At 39.4% G+C, this 20942-nt stretch overlaps 7 protein-coding genes across 9 annotated transcripts; 4 read left to right on the forward strand and 3 right to left on the reverse strand.

The window, feature by feature from the left end:
• Window positions 1-244: 244 nt before the first annotated feature.
• Window positions 245-6416, forward strand: LOC135161136 (dnaJ homolog subfamily B member 6-like). Of its 2 annotated transcripts, none has more exons than XM_064118443.1 (7): window positions 245-444; window positions 3511-3644; window positions 4319-4428; window positions 4517-4693; window positions 4768-5014; window positions 5126-5215; window positions 5618-6416. In XM_064118443.1, exons 2-7 carry the CDS (start codon window positions 3580-3582, stop codon window positions 5793-5795), a joined length of 867 nt encoding a protein of 288 aa, XP_063974513.1. In that variant the 5' UTR covers window positions 245-444; window positions 3511-3579; the 3' UTR covers window positions 5796-6416. The 2 variants fall into 2 exon arrangements, with proteins under 2 accessions (XP_063974513.1, XP_063974515.1); XM_064118445.1 differs by lacking the exon at window positions 245-444 and adding an exon at window positions 637-770.
• Window positions 6405-7933, reverse strand: LOC135161153 (putative acyl-CoA-binding protein). Its single transcript, XM_064118469.1, has 4 exons — window positions 7795-7933; window positions 7655-7714; window positions 7121-7235; window positions 6405-6879 (listed from the first exon to the last, which is right to left on the reverse strand). The coding sequence occupies exons 2-4, from the start codon at window positions 7667-7669 to the stop codon at window positions 6740-6742; spliced, it is 270 nt and encodes an 89-aa protein (XP_063974539.1). The 5' UTR covers window positions 7670-7714; window positions 7795-7933; the 3' UTR covers window positions 6405-6739.
• Exn (Ephexin) lies at window positions 7869-17955 on the forward strand. Of its 2 annotated transcripts, none has more exons than XM_064119701.1 (7): window positions 7869-7966; window positions 11628-12395; window positions 12465-12907; window positions 13138-13295; window positions 15268-15810; window positions 15998-16204; window positions 16311-17955. In XM_064119701.1, the coding sequence occupies exons 1-7, from the start codon at window positions 7913-7915 to the stop codon at window positions 17666-17668; spliced, it is 3531 nt and encodes a 1176-aa protein (XP_063975771.1). In that variant the 5' UTR covers window positions 7869-7912; the 3' UTR covers window positions 17669-17955. The 2 variants fall into 2 exon arrangements, with proteins under 2 accessions (XP_063975771.1, XP_063975770.1); XM_064119700.1 differs by lacking the exon at window positions 7869-7966 and adding an exon at window positions 10269-11012.
• Window positions 8750-9409, reverse strand: LOC135161154 (acyl-CoA-binding protein-like). Its single transcript, XM_064118470.1, has 3 exons — window positions 9255-9409; window positions 9028-9142; window positions 8750-8952 (listed from the first exon to the last, which is right to left on the reverse strand). Exons 1-3 carry the CDS (start codon window positions 9267-9269, stop codon window positions 8819-8821), a joined length of 264 nt encoding a protein of 87 aa, XP_063974540.1. The 5' UTR covers window positions 9270-9409; the 3' UTR covers window positions 8750-8818.
• Window positions 14242-15158, forward strand: LOC135161151 (uncharacterized). The gene is made up of 2 exons (XM_064118467.1): window positions 14242-14600; window positions 14796-15158. Exons 1-2 carry the CDS (start codon window positions 14555-14557, stop codon window positions 15071-15073), a joined length of 324 nt encoding a protein of 107 aa, XP_063974537.1. The 5' UTR covers window positions 14242-14554; the 3' UTR covers window positions 15074-15158.
• On the reverse strand, window positions 17767-19316 carry LOC135161142 (transmembrane emp24 domain-containing protein 1). The gene is made up of 4 exons (XM_064118454.1): window positions 18981-19316; window positions 18530-18726; window positions 18391-18457; window positions 17767-18315 (listed from the first exon to the last, which is right to left on the reverse strand). Exons 1-4 carry the CDS (start codon window positions 19167-19169, stop codon window positions 18085-18087), a joined length of 684 nt encoding a protein of 227 aa, XP_063974524.1. The 5' UTR covers window positions 19170-19316; the 3' UTR covers window positions 17767-18084.
• Window positions 19317-19454: 138 nt separating this feature from the next.
• LOC135161149 (prefoldin subunit 1) lies at window positions 19455-20366 on the forward strand. The gene is made up of 2 exons (XM_064118464.1): window positions 19455-19604; window positions 19687-20366. Exon 2 carries the CDS (start codon window positions 19692-19694, stop codon window positions 20070-20072), a length of 381 nt encoding a protein of 126 aa, XP_063974534.1. The 5' UTR covers window positions 19455-19604; window positions 19687-19691; the 3' UTR covers window positions 20073-20366.
• The last annotated feature ends 576 nt before the right edge of the window (window positions 20367-20942 follow it).

Here is a 20942-nt window from a genome sequence, read left to right on the forward strand (position 1 = left end):
TTGTTTGTTTCTTGGACCATTCACTAGAAAAATAATAACAGTATGTATATTGATCAATGTCACAGCACTATATCTTTCTTTGAATAAATGAATGCCATTCCCTGACGTTTCAAATGAACCGCGCTTCGCCGAGTGTCGCGCTAGTGCTACTTAAACCCCAGAATTCTAGGGACTTGTCGACTAGTAACACGATGTTGGGACAGACAGATAGTAGATGTTTTTCCATCAGCCCATAGTGCCTACCTTCACAGTGCAAGTCAAACCAGTCAAGTTTCTCCACCTTTGTCGTTAAAGTATCATCGTCTGGCTCTCCGTTTCATCCATCCACGGAGTGAGATACCTGTGTAATTCTCAGCCGTTTCGGAATAACGCCAGCACCGCAATTATCATTAATTCCTAGTGATAAGGTTCGGGAAAGAAAAATCAATCTGTGATTGTGTCTCGGTGAGTTTTATTATTTTTTTTTTCGTATATTTTGTGGTGATTTAAAACTTCTAGTGGATGAATAGATGGGCCATTTGTCGACAAGCATCAATAGTTTTTACCTGGGAAATTGTTTGCTTGTTGAGGAATATCTTCCATTTTATCGTAGCCTCCTTCCTTGAAAAATTATTCCATATCGGTCAGATTGTAGGAATGGAAGTCCCGTGGACGTCATTGGGAAGTTTTCTATTCCGTTCTTTGTTTTCTCCCGAGAAAAAAAGCGATAGAGGCTGTGTCAGTTTTTTTCCCTCGTTCTACATCAGTGATTAAATTATACACAAATTCTGGTAAATTTTTCAATAGTACACGATTCAGCTGATCTGTGACATCGATACAATTATTGAAGATAGAAGAAAATAATACGACAGGTTTCACTTTCATTTTTCAGCGTCTGATCATTCGAGACCTGAAATTAGTCAGCTTGGGGAAACCTTGATTCTTCAGATTGTTTAATCATTGCAAAAAATCATGGTGATGATTAATACGATAAACCAGCGAGTTTGTGAACATTTAATTTCAACAAGACCATTCTGCGTTGCATTCGCCGATAACTTTCCATTTGTCAGTGCATAGCTATCAGTTTCCGTAAAAAAAAATAACCTGCGATAACGGACGGACGAACGAAAGGACGTTACTCGACACTCTTCTCTCCGCGTCCAATGCTTTCTGTAAGCTCTAATTCCTGCTACTGTTGTTTATCTCATTGCCTCAAGTGATTCATTATATCGGTGGAAGGATGGGGGAGGGGGAGATACAAATTCCGTGGTGCAGTGATAAAAGAGACAGGTCCATTCGCCACTCAGCTCGGTTCCCAGGAAATATCTAGGAATCTAGGGGGGCTAGGACCTTTTTCACTTCATCTTCATACATTTAACAAAAAGGGCTATGACATAAATGACAACAAACCCCTACATTCCTTAGATTCGGAGATATTTGTAGAAAAATCAGTTGAGGGTCCAGCTGACGTTTCTCCTTTAACCTTTAACCAGTATTATGAGCTGGGGATTGTATATAGCTATTGACAAATACGAAACTATTGCTATTGGTTTGACCATAACTGGTGTCATTGATTGAACAATTACCTCTTGACGTCCGGTTTTAGGGGCTTTGGCGGTTCGAGGTCCCCGAGCGATGCATTTTCGTTTAGTCAGAATCGTGGTGAATTCATGAGGAAGTCTTATCGGCTCCCTTTCCTTTAACGGAAAGCCACAAATAAATTGAATACTAATGCATGTTGAATACTTGTTTCCGAGGATTTATTTATTACGCTTCAACGGCTGGGGAGTGCATTTTCAAGCACGATATAACACATTGAAAATATTTTGGCGAGTAGCGTTGAGATGATGGTGGCACTCAGGGACTTTTTACTAATGTGTTAGCTAGGATTATTTCGTATTCACGCTGAGAAAAACAAAGATTTTCCCGATTTTTTGATAAAAAAAAAAATTCTCACCCCATCGCCAGCTACTCTGAGCTTGATAACTCATCAGTATTTCATAATGAACACATAAAAGGACATGTATTTAGTACAGATGACACGATGTTGCCATTTAAAAACTTTTTATTTATTTTTTCGTGATTTTTCGCCCACGGGCGATTACTCAATACTTGTTTATCGAAATTTTTCATTGAGTGCAGCATCAGTTGTGCACCACAGCTGGAATTTCTAACATTCTCCCTGCATATCGGTTTACTTTTATCCTCGTTGAATGCACTCTTTCTGGGCAACCGGCGGACTGAAAGTAATTTTGAAAATGGAGAATGCATCTTTGGTTAGTGGACAGAAGTCTTCAGATGATGGTCTCGTTGAAAAAACGATATTCATCGATACGTTTGCTGGCCAAATATGTATGACTGACGTCACGCCACCGACTCGACACCGTTGAGGACGCCCACCTCACTTTAAACCACCACTGGTACACACTCAACTATGGTCTCTTGTTCCGTACATCTTGAGCAAGTATGTATTACCAACAAACTTGTCTTCTTTCCGCATTTCCTTCCGTTCGACATTTACACTTGGATTATTCACTCATGTTCCCCTTATTTACACATCTATGGATTTGATTGAGAAGCTTGCACACAGTGACATAAAAATCTTCAATTGTCTCTGGTGGATTGTTTCATTGAAAATTATGAGGATTTTGCTGAATGAGAAGAGAGATGAAATGATCAAAGTTGGACCGATTGTTGGAGACGCGCCCACGACGACCCACGTACAAGCATGAATTGTCCGGTGAATCTATGGTCATGCGAGGACGAGGACGAAGGCGATGCCGAGGCCGCCTATATGTTCTCTCATATTTATTTATTTATTTACTTATTCCTTTATTTATTCTCAGCGAGGAGTGTTTATATTCTGATTGACAGCACCTGGAGAGATTTGAATTTTCATCTAATAACCAGACATAATCTCTTATTTTCTATATAAATCTTTGACTCTGAATCGTCGAAAGCTCATCGCGGTAATTTTCAATTGCCAGCGTGGGGGAAAATAGATTTAACCAACTTTTTAGTCATCTTTCTTTCTCCCATTCACATGTGTGCGTTTATGCGGGTGTGTTTGGGTGGTAAAGATATCGCAGTGACCTCCACCTCCGCTTTTCGTTCTATTCTAGACAGCCAACTCGGTTAACTTTAGATTTTTCCATTGGCAAAGTCTTTGGACTTTAAGGGCCTTTTCCACCACTTGCCAAAATACAACATTTTCCTCAGGGTTAAGAAGTCATCGGCAATCGTGCCGCTATTAAAGTGACTTTGAGATTTCGCATTGACAGGGATCGTCTAATAACCCATCAATTCTCATTGCTATCGTAATGATTTTTATTTATACACAGTTCCGTTGTATCGATTTGTGACACGCATTCGTACACATGATTGAATGGAGGTCAGTGGAGCATGCGGTTTTTTATTTGAGTAACGAAATCGTGTCAATTCACTCGACATAACGTTCAATTAATTCAGGGAGTGCTGACGATTGTTTATAGATGTTTGATTTGTTGTGGTGTGAATTTGATTATTTCACAGGTGGTCCCACCGACTCGCACACTAGCGAGGACTCTTGGACTCTTGGCTGAATAACAACAGACTGTCACAATGGTAGACTATTACAAAGTTCTTGAAATCACCCGGGTGGCGACAATGGCAGACATCAAGAAGGCGTAAGTACTCTGTGTTATTGTTTCTTATCGTTTTGGAATTGTAAAATCATTTGAAGGGTCTCTTCAACTGCTGAGCTGTCCCATTATATTTTGTCTGTCATTCTGATGAATGAATTGTCCGCCTCAGTTGATAATTAATATGGTATTTGTCCCTGCGTAAAAATATTTTCGCTAGTTCATTAGAAAAAATGACGGTTGGGGAAGGGGGAATGTGTCATGGGAAAGCGAGGTTGAAGAATTGTTGGGGATAATCGCAGTGCAAATTTTTCATTGAGAAACTTCCTGTTGGGATTTTACTCGTAAAGGAAGGATTTATTTTTCCCCAGAAAGAATGACTGACCATTATTTTGTTCACGCAATTGCAATACTATTATTCCCTCGAATTCCTGTGCGTTTATCGACAGTCTAGGGAGCTACGGGATTCAATGAACTAAATGTACTGTCATATATGGTGTTAAAGAGCTAGTAATGAGGCTGTTGTATCTTTTGCACGCCTCGGCCAAGGTTGACATCTCGGCCGAGGGGTCTATGACCGCATTACCCAGGCGTTCACGGGCACATAATCATCATCGACTTTAAAGTGCACTTTAAACTCTTAGACTGAATTTCTCCTTCATTCCCTTCCTGGGAGTACAATAAATCCGATTGTTAATAATGTTTTTTCTCGCCATTAGTTATCGAAAATTAGCGCTGAAGTGGCATCCGGATAAAAATCCAGATAATCTCGACGAATCAACGAAGAAATTCAAAGAGATCTCGGAGGCGTATGAAGTATTGATTGACGGTGAGTCATATTATTCAAAACCATTTCATAGCATGTATTGGGTTATTAGTCATCTTGTGATTTCAATTTTTCATTTTGTGTTGAGTAGAGAAGAAGAGACGAATTTACGATCAGTACGGCAAAGAGGGTCTTCAAATTCCTGGAAACAAACGCAGACACGAGGACGAAGATTTGAATCAGTTGCATAACTGGTTTGTGTTCAGAGACCCTGAGGATGTCTTCAGAGAATTCTTCCACGGTTCACCTTTCAATGATTTGTTCGATGGTTTGTGAAGATAATTGACTTGGACGATTGACTTTGTCATTAATTTATAATAATTAATTGTGCTTTGTTGACAGTTATGAATGGAGGTAATGGACACAGAGGATTACACAGGCATAGCTCCAGGCATAACACATTGGGCTCACCATTTGGCACACTTGATCTCAGTCTATCATCGCCTTTTGGATTTTTTGGTAATGCAATGAATCTCAATTTTTCTTCGGTCAGCAGTGTGAGGACAGGCTCGTCACCCAGTTCCGGAGCTACCAAGAAGACAAGCACATCTACTAGATTCATTAATGGAAAGAAAATAACAACTCACAAGTATGAAATTACCCTACTATTTTTAGATGATCTCTGTTGTGTGACAACGTGGTCTCAATTTTTTATAGCAACATGCACTTTTTTTACTAAGTTTCTATCATTTGATTTTAGGGTCGTCGAGGGTGGCAAAGAAACTATAACCTTCTATGAAAACGACGTAATAAAATCAAGGACAGTCAACGGAGTTCCCCAATCAATTACGTACAGTTAAATTATTGTCTCATCTATGTTTGCTTCGTGTTAACTTATCAAGAAATATCCAACCGGAAATGAAAATTTTTCAGCACGTCTTACTAAATATTCATTAAACGAATGACATGAGACTTATCTCGCTTTAATTTCATTAATTATTATTAATATAAAATAACAGACGCTGGTCGATGCACTGCATTATTGGATTATTAAAAAATCAAGAATTCTAACACGATTCTATCCTCATCACTAGAAAAATCGATGGTTAAAGTATCAATTGGCTTCCTATCATCACCTACTAAAACCACAAACTGAAGCTGTATTTTTGATTAATGTTTCGTTAGAAAAAAAATTCAATGAAATGAAGAATTAGAGTGGAAAATTGTTGTGATGAGTCTGTTGTTTTGTCAGGTTGAATGAGGCATCGACGAGTCGTCAAGTCGGTGACAAAATCAACGATACATCGTCAACTGGTAGCCATGGTGGTCATTCTAGAGACAGTACGAAACATTTACATACGGATAAATCACGGCTAAAATCCCATCACCATCATCCACATACGAAGCACGAAAAAACTAAAAGAAAGTGAATAATGAAAGAGTGTGAGAGAGCGAGAGAAAAAACAGCAAAAAACATGCTTCATTTTTAATCACTACTTCCGTTTTATATTTTCGCTGTATGTGACCCTTGCCCCCCCCCCCTCGTCGACGATTTGCATTATTCAATCCAGATTTCACCGCTTGAAAAAACGAAATGAAAAAAAAAACACTCTGGCTTAGTGCGGTAATAGCTGTGAATTCATTTTGAAAATAAATTTTAGAAGTACGAGACATTAACGATAAATGTCTGTTACAAGGAGACTCATTATTCATCTCTGCTATGCAATCTTAGATGTTTGTACTCACAACCGTAGATTATTAAGGACATCTTTTATCGTCATTAGTATCACCTGCGTTAATTGATTAAATGTATGGGTAGAGTACAGTCTAGTTGACAGTTGTGGCGTTCTCACTGCGATGACTGGCTGATTTTCGATAATTTTTTTTCATCTCTGGTGTCGATTACGATTAATTGAATCAAGTTGAAGTACATCAACGCCGTCATGCGGACTAGGAAAATTGATTTCTTCTATGATTTATGATATATGTGTATATAATGATAAGAGCTAGACATTAAGATTAAAAAAATACAACTCTCATTATTCAAGGAACTATTATATTTTTCTATTTAATTAATGTCCTCAACAACTGGGAAATTATATATTCAATCGTTACAAAAACTTTCCAACTACGAACTACTGTTGCACATAATGGTTGGCTGATTACGGTAGGAATTCAGTAAATCGTTACAAAATATATAATTTAATTCAAATAGCACCGATAATTATGCAGGCCCAATTGTTTACACTCATTATTTTTTTCGTCAATCAATTCCGGGCATTTGGAGGCCATTTGTGTTGAGATATTTGCGCGATTATTTGGATATCACATTCACACTGTGATGTAATCGTTAGGATGTTATTCAAATTTTCTTTTACTTCTTTCCAATTGACTCGATGAGACTGGCTACCTTTGCAATGTATTGCGTTTTTGCTTCATCCTGACTCACTCCCTTTTTTCCGTTCCACGCGTCCCATTTTGCTTTCCCTTTGAAATCCAGCATTCCAGGTCGAGCTATTAAATACAAGGTCGAGCTTGAATACATTCATCAATAAGTCAACTAAATCAAGATGTAGCCAGCAAATTATTCGTAATATTTTTTGTAACTATTAATTACTTGTAAAAAAAATTATCAAAAAAATTGTGCTGCTTGCCTCACCACCCGAGACATTCATTACATATAGATTGATAATTAAGATCACCTGAAATGGTTTTATCTTTGCTATTGCGATTTTAATTTATGAAATGTTCTTACTCGTGTTGCAGTCACCGACTGTCGCCTGTTTAAAGAGAGCATAAAGTTCGAGAAGATCAGCATCAGCTGGTGCATTGGCTAGATTCTTTACCTCCTCAGCGGCTTTGTTGAATGACTGAAATAATTATTAATTTTTATTGGAACTGATTTCTTAATTTTTTTCAAAAAGGATCTATCAAAGTATTCACCATCTTTCTATACTAAATTTCGAAAAATTATGGAGATCATGCCTCCGATTCCATAATATTAATCGTACAATAAGCACAAAGTCAAAAGCAGCCGATTTTGTCGCGTAATTGCCCCCACAACTTTATCTTCCTCATGATAACAAATCCATTTCAAATCAGGAATTCTTCGATACGTTTATCATGAATTAATACATGTAAAAAAAAGCTCACGCGTCGATGGGCCTTGACTGATAACCTTCAATGCACCCTGGGTGCCGTATATACAAGTCATTGAATTGATGGCACCTATGCAAATGATTTATCGAAAGAAAGAACCGCAGACGTGTACATAAATTGATGGACTCACCTCATCCAGTGACATGGTGCTTGTGTTAATTATTAAAAAATTGCCACGTCAGTGAAAAACCTATGACAACAATTTCATCGATTAATACCTGACACTGAATTTAACTGAATAAATGGTAAGTGGAATTGATAAAACTCTACCTGTTGATTTCCTTGCGTTCCGTTGACTTGGTTAATGGATCACTCGCTTTGATGCTTCAATTTAAAGATTCGAACGGCAAGTGAGAGCGGTCATAAGTTCGTCGCGGAATAAAACGGAATGTGCCGAGGCCTGGCCATTGAGGGAGGGGTATTTCTATGCCCAAGCCGACAGGTAATTGCTTTACCCATTGCTACTGAGTATCAAATAATTTGCTAGTTTCTCATTGGTTTTTAAGTAAATAATTGAAAATCCAACATGAGTTTGGCCCAGAGATTAGGAAAAAATTTTATTTCTCAAGTTTCACTCCATAATGATAAAGAATGGTTTTTAGTACAATAATTATCTTATCTAATTATTGTTTAGTGGAAAAATAGTGAACAGAGGTGAATCGACGGTGGCGCCTCCGCCGCCTAAATCATTAGTAACATTGGCGTGCGTCTTTACATTAGTCTATTCCCTTTGTCAAAAGCGATGGGCAAGTACCTTGGGCTGCCATGAGCAGCGCTGTGTACTGTATGGATTTCGTCTGTGGAACACAGAAGCCGCTACTTATGTTGGATTTTGAATTCCATATTGAAAAATGAATGAGAAACCAACGAAACGTTTTAAATGCAGTACAAAAATGTACAAACGATAAAATTTATTTCATTTTACAAAAAACGATCACCTGTTGGCATTCTACGCACGAATATAAGGGATAAATCCACAGAATCATTTATCTTTTGTGATAAAAAATCCCAGTGACTAATTCAGAATCCATTGTGGGAAAGGCAATCTTATTAGGAAATCTGCGAGAACAATCACAAATAATTGGTTATCTGATACTCAAGAAGACAGTTTTATCGCAATTAATCGATGGAAAACAGAATTTATCTTTCGGATAAAGTGTTTATAGTTTGGCCAGTGAGACTAAATCTTTGAACAAGATGGTGTGTCTACTGAGGAGGTCAAAGATTACTGTATCCATTAATTTATTTGCATAATTAAGAACAGAAAGATAAATACATCCTCATGAGAATTAAATCATTTGTATTTTGGAATAGCAATATTGGCGCAGGCGATGTAGGCCTTTTTCGCGTCATCTTTGGACATTCCCTTCTTCTTGTTCCAGTGGTCCCACTTCGCCTTGGCTGGATGATTTACCGCACTGGAACGCTCTGTTGTTGATTTGTTTTTTAGAAATATTAATTCATACGCAAGTCGGACGAGGTGGCATGATTTTTTTTACCTACCAGTATTTATGTCTCCGAAGGTGGCTTGCTTGAAGAGGGCGTAAAGCTCAAGGGCGTCCAATTCCAGGAGTTGTTTCGATAGATTTCTTACGCCATCTGCGGCTTTAAGGAAATCCTAGGCAATAGATGGAGAAAAACTCAAATTTTGAAATTATAAAATGATCTACTCTATTGAACAGTCTAATCAATCCCTGTCCCCCTGAATGAAAGTAGTATGGGAACAATACCTCCTCCAGAGTCATTTGTTCCTCACAATATCTTATTCTGCGGATTGGTCACTAGTAACTGTGGAAATTCTGGATAATTAGCTCTTTTTAAAGCAAACGAGGGAGATTCAAAGTCCTCCTGCATAATGAGAGGTAGCAAAAGTACGGGGATATGTATTTTAATTAGAATATAAAAACTATAGCCGTTCAATTGATGTAAATGTCACGACAGGGACATACGACGGAAAAAAAGATGGAGAATAATAATACATGCGACATTGACTATAATTATAAAATCCATAGAGATGATGTATTAGACCATCTCCAACACTTTTTTCCTGAGAAAAAAAATTTCTATGTCATCGGAAGGTTTTAAAATTCATAAATTCTTCAAGTGATAAAGGAATCCATGAAAAATATCAAGGGTTAATAAATAAAACCTGGCATGATGATTGGTATGTATCATTGGAATCCCCAGTTGTCAGTGAAGTCCACACTCATCCGGGTGGCCAGTTACACTGCAGCTGCGGAACCTGTGGTAATGAAGAAATTCCAGAGGTTGACTCACTGTAGCAATCATCCAGGCTACTCTCCCCGGCCCCTTCCAATCTCATTTCTCTCCCTAGCACCTGACTGGCACCTTATCAGACCCAATATCCGTCGGCATACCGGTCGAGATGGAGCGAGCATGTCTCCTGGAAGCGAATGGCCTGGACTTTGTCCGTAAAATCCATCAGCGAAGAGATGAAATTACTGCTGTGACTCTCTGTCCCTTTGTGATTTCTATGAAATTCGTCCATAATCCACCGATTTCAGTGAACGATTCTATACAATTTCGCGACGAAAAATTCAAACATAACAGTACTCCTCGCGGAAATTCCCCCGGAGCAGGATCTCAACGTGGATTTGCTGGATTTTGTCGTCGCTCCGGGCGATCGGCCGTCACCGTACGATCGGCATGAACGAATACTGCCGAGCACCACCGAGCTGTTCATTGGTACGAATAAACGCTAACGTATACACGTGTCCCGTGTCAGTCGGTACCAAGGGACGAAGAAGACACATCCAAAGAGACTTGACAAAAGTCACTCAATCAATTTTCACCAAAACTTTCCAATCACATTTCAAGTTTCACCTGTTTTCCATCAGTTGAACGTTTTGCTTGATCGGGTTCGGTACGAGTTGTTGTGTTCCCTGAACCTTCGTATTTTGCGGGGGCTTTAGTCGGTATTGCGCGAGATCACTCATTTGAATGTGATCGGTACGAAATTCAAAAATCGGTATTGACATATCCTCCATGATTCTCCACGACACAGTGAAATAATGTTATCAGTGGATGTGATAAAATTATCTGACAAGAGAAGGAATCCAATGGAAACGTCGACGTGACATCTTAGTTGAGTGAAGTTGTGAAGACACATCTTAATTAATGGTTAGGGTGGTTCAAGCCGATGTTCAAACATCGTTCTGGTTATGCAGTTGAAATATTTATCATCAGATTGCCGGAGTGTGTCTGTTGATTGTGAGAAAACACCGGAGATAATGGATAATCGCACTACGCCCAATCCATCAACACTTCACAATCGAAGTTTTCTTCATCGCAATGGTATAATCGGTGTGAGGGACTGTGAATTGGAGGGTTTGGCCTTGAAACGCAAGAGTCTGCCGCTGCAATTGATTCCAACTGACATTGTCACCATCGAAAATGGAACGCTCAGTGTCAACGATGTGTCAATCACACCGATCGTCAGCAATTCCTCGGAACAATTGAATTTCAAGGTTCATTATTTTATCATTCTGCTGTGTAACACTTTTACGTACCTTATAACTACAATTTTATTGTCAAATACCGGATTTCACGGGCCATTGTTTAAACTTTCGATAAAATTTTCGCTCGTAAAACTGGAAATATTCTGCAATATTTAACAATTATCATGGATTAAATTGTTAATTGGGTACTTTCACACACTTGACAATCGCTCAAGGTTTTCACTGGTTAATTATTCCGATGAATCCTCAGACCGGATACAACAATGTGTGTAAACAATAAATTAATTGCAGCCAATGTTGTACGTGCTATTAATGCTTTAGTATATTTTAAACTTTTTCTTTAGCTGCTTTGCATATCTTGCACAATGTTCTTACTTCCAGCAGTGCACTTCATTCTCGTCGTCAATTGACATTCTAAGTTCCTAATGCTCTGCATCCAATAAAATCATTAACAAATAATTTGGGGAACAAGTAGGCTTTTTACTTAAAAAAAAAGAAGAGAAATAATTTAAGTTTGCGACGCTTTGAATGGCAAGAATTGTGTCAGATAAAACTTTTGGAGGAATTGAAGTCTGACTTTCCATTTTTTTATCAGCAACATGTCTATTGAATTTCTCATATCAGGTATCTGATGCAGAAGCGTCGAATAACGATATAAATAGCTCAGCAAAAGTGATTGAGGAGAGGAGAGACAGTGGAAATGGAGAGGCCAGTAAACAACAAGTAGCAGCGATAGCTTCAGCAAAGTCTCTCAAGAATCTCGCGAGGAATAAAGAGGACGTTGACACAACAGTTTTGTGGGAAAAACCAAATTCTATTGAGATTGCCGAGGATATATGTCAAAAGAACTTGGTTGAAAAGAGCATTGCAGATTCAAATAACACCGAGGCATTACCGAGTACAAAAGTACATTTCAAGGTAAAACCAAAGTGGGGATTTACAAGAACTGTTATGCGGTACGTGCCAAACAGAGCAAAAAGGTTTAAAAAAATGAGTAAAACGCGACAGCGAATAATCGAAACGAGGGATGAGAATGGCTTGTCCGGAAAAGTATCACAGCCGACGAATTTCGTTTATCTCGCGGGTACCGCACGCTGGGCATGGCTGAAGGATGCACCTTTCAATTCGCATTCCGGGTCTGTTATAACTCACGAGGAAAAATTCGCGAGATTGCCGATGGTCGGGGAGGAGGATGAGGCGAGCAAAAAAATATCTAGAATTAATTTTGATGATAAAACAGAAACGACGACGATCAACGATGATAATTGCACGAGACCACGTGCCAATTCCAGCTTCTTGTGGAGTAATTTATCGAAGAGGTCCGTTGAACTGAACCTCGAGAATGACGATCAAGAGAATTACGACGATGTGGGAGTATCCACTGTTGCTCATGTCAGTTGATAACATTCTATTTTCGAGAAAAATCCTGGAAACTGTGATTGAGGGTAATTTTTATTGCAGAATGATTCGGAGGATGTGTATGACGACGTCGGGCCACCCATGGCATCCGTCGACGTATCTCCTTCCGGTGTCAATTATGACGATGACGATCAGGTTTACGATGATATCATGCCACCGAGTTCAGTCAGTGGGATTAACGGTGAGGATCAGCCTGGATTTCGGGGTGAGATAGACAGTGTGGGGAGTTGTCCAGTGATTTCGAATCAAAGCATCTCTAATAAGAAGGAGGACCCTGAGGAGGACTTAATCTACATGAGAAATGACTATTCATCGGTTGAGGGGGATGCCGATGACGAAGACACACTATACGATGATGTCGGGGTGAATTGCCAGTCGCGTGTCAACAGCCTCTACGCTGGATCAACTATTGTCTCACACATTGAATCGAGTTATGGAAAGGAATCTGAGTGGGAGGATCTGGACGAAGCATTGTCTGTAGTTGTGTGAGTGAAAAAAAATTGGATTTATTTTTGGGGAACTTTGGGACATGAATGAAATATTTTTGTAGTGAAGTGGTAACAGGAGGTTTGTTTAACGCATCTTGAGTCTTATTTTTTTTTATGAATATCTCAAAATCTAGAAGCGATCGAAGAATTTTCATAAGATAGTGTTATACCACTACACTGCAGATCCTATTGTTGTAGTAATTATTTTTATCAATTGTTGAATTTAGGTTGACGAACAATCAAGAGGGCCAATCGACTCCTTCAAAAAAGAAATCAGGCAAATGGACGAAAAAAGTGAGACGACAAAGATCAAAGGCGTTGCGTAAAAATTCATCACGGACATCGAGCCAAACAATTCGAGTCTCCCAAGAATCCCTCGTCTCTGGTGAGTATCTTTGATACATCGACCATATGTAACTCGGGCTGAGGCTCTTTTAGTCCCAGCCGAAAAAGGATCGACAACTGTGTACTCAAGTACTCATGAGCTCGCATAATTATGATCCGCCGTACGATTATGATTTACTCGGGCATCGTGCGTGCGTCCACGGCGATAAAAACAAATAAAAATCTAAAACAGTCGTCTCCAAATGAATGAGTTTAATGATGAAAACTGATAATGGTGATTAAGTAGCTAGAGACTTGTTCATTTCTTTATTATGTGTTGTCTGTATGTAATTGATGAAACTTTTTCTTCCCGTTACGGAAAGCAAAAATTCTCGTATGCGTGAAATAATCGCTCTTACTAGTCGAATATCACACGGCAACGTCACCGAGTAAAAGTTTTACCTCGATGAGTGCCTCACCAATTATTCCTAGCATCTAGCGCTCTTCCTCTTTCCTCATCGCGAGGAGTTTGAGGATTTTTTTCTGAACGATCTCTCTTATGTAATGAAATCAGTGAAGGGAGACTAAATATCGGGATGGGAAGTCCGAGGAAACGCACCAGAAATGTGGAACAAAAAATCATGCAAAGTGGAGAAAAAAAAAAGAAAAATTATTGTTTTTCCAAATGGTTATTCCATAATTGAGTGTTTCCTAAATTATGACTTTGTTTTTAACATGATTTTTTCTTCATACCATATTTTAAGTCTTCATACCGTTCTTTCGTAAACAGTATTGAAAAAAAACGAAACAGAACGTACAAAAAAGTCAATAAATTAATAAAATGTTGATTGCCATAAAAAATGTTGGGAACAAAGAGATGCATCGCCAAGGATGATGGGGAAAGAACGAAGAGATGCATCCAGTATAGCAACTACTAACGAGTATGAGGACCGGAGATACCAGAGTAAAATAAGCCTGGAATGTATACTCTTGTACCTGGAAATACAGCTACAGGCAAGTGTCGTGGAGTTACGAAGAGAGCTGGTTGGTTCACGAGGCAAGGTGAAAGCGCATATTGCGCGTTCTGTTGGTTCTCACTCTCAGTCACGGGCGAGCCGGCAAGAACGACGAAGTGATTTCAACTTGTACTTGCCTACGTACCAGTGGTAAAACTCGTTAGTGACAGATAGTCGTGTGCACCTCATCGCCACGAACAATTATCACCGAGTATTTTCCATGGCACTGTCTTCACAATACAAGAATAGAGAGAATTGGGCCAGGAAGTAGTACTGAAAGCCAGTTTCCAAAATAATAATAATAATGAGGCAGAATCTGAAGACACTTTCGAGAAGACCAAATACCCAAGGTATCTATGTCAGATTATTGCGTCGTTCTGTAATTGAATTGACATTTAAATTCGAGTAGATATGGCAATTGATAATTCACTCGAGGAAAAAAAATCCAATTATTCAGCAATACAGAGAGTTGAAATCAATCAGGCTTTAAGAAATTGGACAAACGGTGAGATCATTTTGATTGACCTTGAGAAATGATTTTCAAGTGGCTGTCAGCCTTGGTACGGGATCGGTTCTCCTTGTTGGCTCGTCGGAGTCGTCGTCGGGTGGGGCGAGCCCAGGGGAGATGTGGAGATACTGTACAACGACAAATGATAAAGTCAACGGTAGCCCCAAAGAGTCACTGGCCATCAATGCCACCCAGGGTCTGGTACAGCTGAGAACTGTCGAGAGGGACGAAGCATTGATGGATACGCAGGAGACATCCTGTTACGTCCTTGAAGGTCTCACCGAGAATGATTCTAATGGGAGTAGAGTAGAGTAGAGATATGATGGAGTCGTAATCATTTTGTTATTTCATCTCATTTCTTCATGTAACGGTGGATTTATTAATAAAACGTTGTCATCAATTTGTCTCAGTCAGTTTTAATGAAAGCCCGAATAATACCTGGTGGTAGTTTAATCTTTATTTTTTGGAAATTGAATTATTAATTATTTATCGAATGAATTTATCAACAGATACAGCATCTGATGACTCGAATTACGAGACCCTGTGCTCAGAGCCAAGTGATTCGATAAATGGCGTTGAAACGAGTATTGAAAATTTAATGGACATTCCCACAATTCAACAAGCACCATCGAGACCTGTTCCACCTCCACCGAGAGAGTCCAGTCTCACTGAGACATTTGGCAAACGCATAAAAATGTTGAGGAGAACGTGGAGCATTACGAAAGGTAGTATTGGACGGATGAGACGAAAAACCTCGACATCAACTGATACCCCGGATTCTAACGTCGATGACAGTGGATTAAAGTCGTCGGGCTGTGACAATTGTCAGGGCGACTCGAGAAAGTCGAGTCAGACGTTCAATTTGAGAAAGCATTTTCAGAGGAATGTTTCTTCACATTCAACATTTTATCTCGATAATGATAATGAAATTAAGGGAAAAAATAATAATGGGAGCGTTGATGAAATTTATGGTAATGCCAATTGGATGAGTGACTCGGACTCGTGGAGGCCGGATCCATCTTCAGCGCCGAGGGCAATGATTGATAATGCCGGTGAGAGTTATTTTTATTTCGATTACAATTACATCTGTTGTTTCCGTATTCGTATGGCATTGAAATGGCGATACTTTTACGAATTCCTCGGCGAAAGTGTTTCACTCAACATTTTCACTCCAAGTTCAATGTACGGTTGGGCACGTTCGTTGGAAATCATTGTTGTCTCTTCTTCTTGTGAATGTAGATGATTATAACATGCTAGCTGAGGAGCCGCTGTATCAATTCTATGCAGCTGCCACTGTCAGAGGGGCTTTTCAGTCTGATTCCGATAGCAATTACGGTGAGGACGACAGCAGCTCGATATCTTCGCCCTCGACTTTTCAACTGGGGAGACCTGGGCATAGAACGCTGTGGTGTGAGACTCCTCAGGTCAAAAATACTCAGCTTCTCGGTGAGTATGAAGAAGATTTTCTAAGAAGAGTAATGAAACATGCGACCATCCGCTTGTTTAAATTTGCCTTGTCCGGACAATTTAAAATTTCTCAAATCCATTTCAGAAAAACTGACCGCAGACGAAAAAAAGCTGCAGGAATCTAAATTCGAGATTCTCACATCCGAAGCCTCCTACCTAAACTCCCTCCGAGTCCTCGTTAACGAGTTCCTTATAAATCACGAGTTAGTTTACGAGTCCCTCTCTGTCTCTGATCGTGAGAAACTCTTTGGCAAAGTACCGAGCGTACTAATCGCCTCGGAGAGATTCCTCGCGGAGTTGGAAAGCACCTGGCGGCAGGATCCAATGCTGGGCGGTCTACCGAACGTGCTGCTCCAGCACGCTGAGAGATGTTCCAAAATTTATATTGACTACTGCTCGAACCAGGTCAGCATAGACTCAACATTGAAGGAATTGAAATCGAAAAAGAGTAAATTCTTGGAAACGGTCACCAGAATTGAGGCACATCCAGCCTGTCAGTGCCTCTCGTTGCACTCATTTCTCATGCTCCCGATGCAGAGGGTCACTAGACTGCCTCTCTTAGCAGACGCTGTCCTATCGAAACTATCTACTGATCACCAAGAGAGATTGGATTGGGAGAAAGTGGTATCAGTGCTCGGTGGAGTCGTCACAGAATGCAACGAGGGGGCGAGAACGGCTGGGAGGCAGATTGAAATGGAGACGCTGGCCAGGAAACTTGTTTATTCAACCAAGGTGTCTCCCGTCGACCTTCGAGGGAGATATCTCGTAAGAAGTGGTCCTGTCACACAGATAATGGCGAAAGCTGGTAGTGAGTATGTCCTCACCTTCAGGAAAAAATACCAAAAGACTCCTCTGTACCTTCTCCTTTTCACTGACTACATCCTAGTGGCTAAAGCTAAATCCAGTGCCGGTCAGGAGGAGACCTATACTGTCATAGATGCTTGCAAGAGGAATCTTGTGGAGCTTGAGAAGGTCCCTGAGGATTCTCCATTCGCCGGTAGGCATGCTATGCTTCTCACTCTCCTGGAAAATCATAATAACAGGCATGTCGAGTATGTTCTCTCCTGTCAGAATGATACTGAGAGGGAGAGGTGGTTGGATGCCGTGTCCCCGCCAGTCTCTAGTTCTGTTGGAGAAACTCTTTATGAATCCTGGGATTGCCCACAGGTTATGGCATTGTACTCTTATGCACCCATTCAGCCCGATGAATTGTCTCTACAACCTGGGGATGTTATTAATGTCGTCAGGAAAATGGCGGACGGGTGGAATCATGGGGAAAAACTCGTTGGAGGCGAGCAGGGATGGTTCCCGGGGAATTTTGTCAAGGAAGTCGCTTCCGAGCATATCAGAGCGAGGAATCTGAGGCAACGACATAGACTGTTAGCACTCAGTGAGTGCCTGCTGCAGCAGAAGGCTAAACAACCGAATAATACCAACCGGTAGAGGGGAAAAAGTTTGAGCATTTCTCCTCGAATCATTTGTTAATTAAATAAATGTATCATCAATTGGAATATTGGGGAATTGATGAAAAAAAACATATATATTGAATATAAATTCGTATATTGATTCTCCGAAGAATTCAAAAAATTGTATATACATGTGTTGCTATAAAATAGGAATGTTTGTATCTGTTTAATAAATCCATGTTTATGAAAATATTTTTTTCGATTCCATTATGCTCAATGAAATAAAACGAAATGATCTGGAAAACGAGAATTATACAGTATTCAGGGAGAGCTTAAAAATAGCCTTAAAAACGCTCTCTGCGAGCCAGTCGTAAACCTCTTGCCCCGAATGTAGTTAAATCATATGAATTAAAATTATGTATGAAAATGAAATCTCGCAATTGGTATCGAGAATTAAATTCGCATTTTTGAGTACCCCGACGGCTTCACATCAAACAATTTCCTCACAAAGTAGACCTGGAGCATTGTTGTTGCTATTATGACGATCATTTGTAAAATTGACCATCTCTGTACGTAAGTATTATTGTCTAGCAGTAGATTCAGGTCTCTGGCTTCTCTACTTCTGCTTGCGTGCTGTGACTGCAGCATTTCGTTTATGTTCTTTTCAACATTTACAATGGTTGTCTGTGAAAGAGAGGAAATTATTGCTGACTATAGGTTAACAGTTTGACCCAGTAAAGAGGTTCAGAAAAAAAATACCGTGAAGTTTTCCACTGAGAGGTTCAATTCTTCCAACTCCTTCGTAAATTTATCCCACTGGTCGTACCTTAAAAAAATCAAATAAAAGATTGGAATGGGACTTGACGTATATGTGCCCGAAAAAAAACTGTCTAAATACCTGATAACTGTAATGTACAAGTTGACGAGTTTGGCAGCAAATTTTGAAAACTGATTGTCAATGCAGACACTGTAGTATCCCCCAACGCCCGTTGGATCTTGATAATCGGCATTAGCTCGCCACTGATATGGGTGAACTATTTCACCAGCTGGATTCCGCACGGCAAATCCAGCCTTGCCATCACCACCTCTCAAGACCTGTTCAGATACATCATAGATACCATGAAAAATATTAAATTGATACCATATGGGCCAGGACACTTGGGAATAAAAATGATGTGACGTGGCACAGGGTACCAGAAAGTATATCAAATGACTTGGGATGTCTGCTACAGAGCATAAACATCATTCAATCCCACCACTTTCTTCATACGATTCTCCCACCAAACTGAATGCTCATTTTTCTATATATATCTCTGACAATTCAATGAATTAATTGTTAAAATCCAGACCTGAAAACTGACGAAAAATGTTGCTCCAGGGTTGACGTATTGGAAGTAACAGTCCTCCTTGCCGGCATCAATGTGAACTTTATAATCCATAGCAACAGCTGGCAGTGTCTCATACCACGGCCTCGGGTTTTCACAATTAACCAGGACGATTAACGTCCCGATTGTTAACAAACACTTGACTAGATTCATTGAATTTATTATTCTCTCATTATCTGAACACTATTTAAGCCATGTGACAACAGTTGAGAGATCGGAGGAGCTGAGAGTTTTCGAATGGAGAAAGTCTACCTCCCACTTCACCTCGCGTTCACCTTATTTTTTTCTCGTGCATCCACAAAATGGAGCAGCTGGGGTTGACCCAAAAACTCCTATCTCATGCAATTATTCGGATTGTTAAAATAATATAGGGAGTAAATGTTGCTGACTCTACCATTTAATGTTTGATATTTATTTATTTATTTCTGTCATGAGCATATAGAACGCTACCCTGTGAGTAATAGGAGTGAGTGGGCTCTATATTGCCGACAGACTCATAAATATCCTACACGTGAAGTGTAAAAGTAGAGGTTGTGCTCTACAAGTATTTTCATATTATTCAACCACTATTTCAGACTATTTTACAAAGTACGTATGAAAAATAATGCAATAAAATCGCTCTATTTGTCATTGTTCACTTATTTGCAATAATTGAATGTCTGTATTTCAGTCAGAATGGCCCGAGTACCAGACGAGGAATTGAAAAAGGCGTTCGCCGAACTCCAGGAGAAGATGGTCGATACAACCCAGAAGCTAAAACTAGCTGACATTCAAATTGAGAGTCTAAAACGTACGAAGCAGCACGCTGAGCTGACCATTAAGGAAATAGCGACTCTCCCCAATGCCACCAAAACATATGAATCAGTGGGGAGAATGTTTCTGCTCGACGATATCGACAATATCAAGGCAGGATTGAAAACCAGGATGACGACTGCAAATGAGAAAATCACAACTTTTGAAAACAACAAGACTTATCTCGAGAGGGATCTCAAAGAGAGCAAGAATAACCTTAGGGAAATGGTACAACAGAGGCAAAATAAAGAAGTATCGGGATAGAGGTTAGCTGTCAATTGAGTGGCTGTGTTGTATCCATAAAAGGAAATCGCTCTCGCCCCATCAATATTTCTTCATTCAATCGTCAATAGTTGGAGCTCGGCAGAGTGAAATTCAAATTTTCTTTTTCATTTTGAAAGGAATCTTTGAGGGTTCAAAATAATCTTGGACTCGTCGAAATCCCATGGTTTCGTATGGTGTTATTGAGGATCTGAGAAAAATGTTTAACGTCACTCTTATGGCATTGAATAAATATTCACCTTATGTATTAAAACGATAACAGGAAACATTCACAAAGTTTTTTTTATTTCAATCCTATTGGAAATCACTCATGTTCCCTAGTACCCACAGAAGAGAAAAAAATATTCGGAGCAAGACAAAAATTTATTTATTCACTCCCGCACTCGTAAAAAAAATGTATACATATCTTGAAAGTATGAAAGGGAAAAGCAGAATCAGAGGATAAAAGATAAAATTTACAATGTCGAATCGTCTTGAGGGAATTGTTTTTTTTTTATATTATGCGGGGAATAATATCAATTACGGGTATTTTAAACTCCCAATTGGAAGTTTTTCACATTGTAATCAATACAAATATGTTATGGGACCCTGAAGACTTGAATATGTCATTACAAAACCGAAGGGAAAAAACAAAAAGAAATTAAATGTCCTACAGGTCTATCCCAATATTAAATTCTATCTACTTAAGTGTCCGACCGAATGTCAACCAAAATTGTATTTTTAATATTTTACAATGGATTTATGATAGTATTTTAAATCAAAGTGTCAATGAGTAGACTAATTGCTTACAAAAAATAGTATCAATGAACAAGCGAATAAATTATACCGAGTGTTCTTCATTTGCTTTTTAAA

This window comes from Diachasmimorpha longicaudata, chromosome 4 (genome assembly GCF_034640455.1).
Source record: "Diachasmimorpha longicaudata isolate KC_UGA_2023 chromosome 4, iyDiaLong2, whole genome shotgun sequence".
Classification (NCBI taxonomy): Eukaryota; Metazoa; Arthropoda; class Insecta; order Hymenoptera; family Braconidae; genus Diachasmimorpha; species Diachasmimorpha longicaudata.

What these genes read in the sequence shown, in the direction of transcription:
- LOC135161136 (XM_064118443.1), top strand. Translation starts at nt 3,580, where the DNA reads ATGGTAGACTATTACAAAGTTCTTGAAATCACCCGGGTGGCGACAATG. An exon ending in ATGGCAGACATCAAGAAGGC is followed by an intron (nt 3,645 to 4,318) that starts GTAAGTACTCTG and finishes TCTCGCCATTAG; the next exon opens with TTATCGAAAATTAGCGCTGA. An exon ending in GTATGAAGTATTGATTGACG is followed by an intron (nt 4,429 to 4,516) that starts GTGAGTCATATT and finishes TGTGTTGAGTAG; the next exon opens with AGAAGAAGAGACGAATTTAC.
- LOC135161153 (XM_064118469.1), bottom strand. An exon ending in AGTCGGTGACTGCAACACGA is followed by an intron (nt 6,880 to 7,120) that starts GTAAGAACATTT and finishes TGTATTTAATAG; the next exon opens with CTCGACCTGGAATGCTGGAT.
- LOC135161154 (XM_064118470.1), bottom strand. An exon ending in CTTCGGAGACATAAATACTG is followed by an intron (nt 8,953 to 9,027) that starts GTAGGTAAAAAA and finishes AATCAACAACAG; the next exon opens with AGCGTTCCAGTGCGGTAAAT.
- Exn (XM_064119700.1), top strand. Translation starts at nt 10,707, where the DNA reads ATGCAGTTGAAATATTTATCATCAGATTGCCGGAGTGTGTCTGTTGAT. An exon ending in CGGAACAATTGAATTTCAAG is followed by an intron (nt 11,013 to 11,627) that starts GTTCATTATTTT and finishes TTCTCATATCAG; the next exon opens with GTATCTGATGCAGAAGCGTC. An exon ending in CCAAGAATCCCTCGTCTCTG is followed by an intron (nt 13,296 to 15,267) that starts GTGAGTATCTTT and finishes ATTTATCAACAG; the next exon opens with ATACAGCATCTGATGACTCG.
- LOC135161151 (XM_064118467.1), top strand. Translation starts at nt 14,555, where the DNA reads ATGAGGCAGAATCTGAAGACACTTTCGAGAAGACCAAATACCCAAG. An exon ending in GAGAAGACCAAATACCCAAG is followed by an intron (nt 14,601 to 14,795) that starts GTATCTATGTCA and finishes ATGATTTTCAAG; the next exon opens with TGGCTGTCAGCCTTGGTACG.
- LOC135161142 (XM_064118454.1), bottom strand. Translation starts at nt 19,169, where the DNA reads ATGAATCTAGTCAAGTGTTTGTTAACAATCGGGACGTTAATCGTCCTG. An exon ending in CATTTTTCGTCAGTTTTCAG is followed by an intron (nt 18,727 to 18,980) that starts GTCTGGATTTTA and finishes GTATCTGAACAG; the next exon opens with GTCTTGAGAGGTGGTGATGG. An exon ending in TCTCAGTGGAAAACTTCACG is followed by an intron (nt 18,316 to 18,390) that starts GTATTTTTTTTC and finishes TCTCTTTCACAG; the next exon opens with ACAACCATTGTAAATGTTGA.
- LOC135161149 (XM_064118464.1), top strand. Translation starts at nt 19,692, where the DNA reads ATGGCCCGAGTACCAGACGAGGAATTGAAAAAGGCGTTCGCCGAACTC.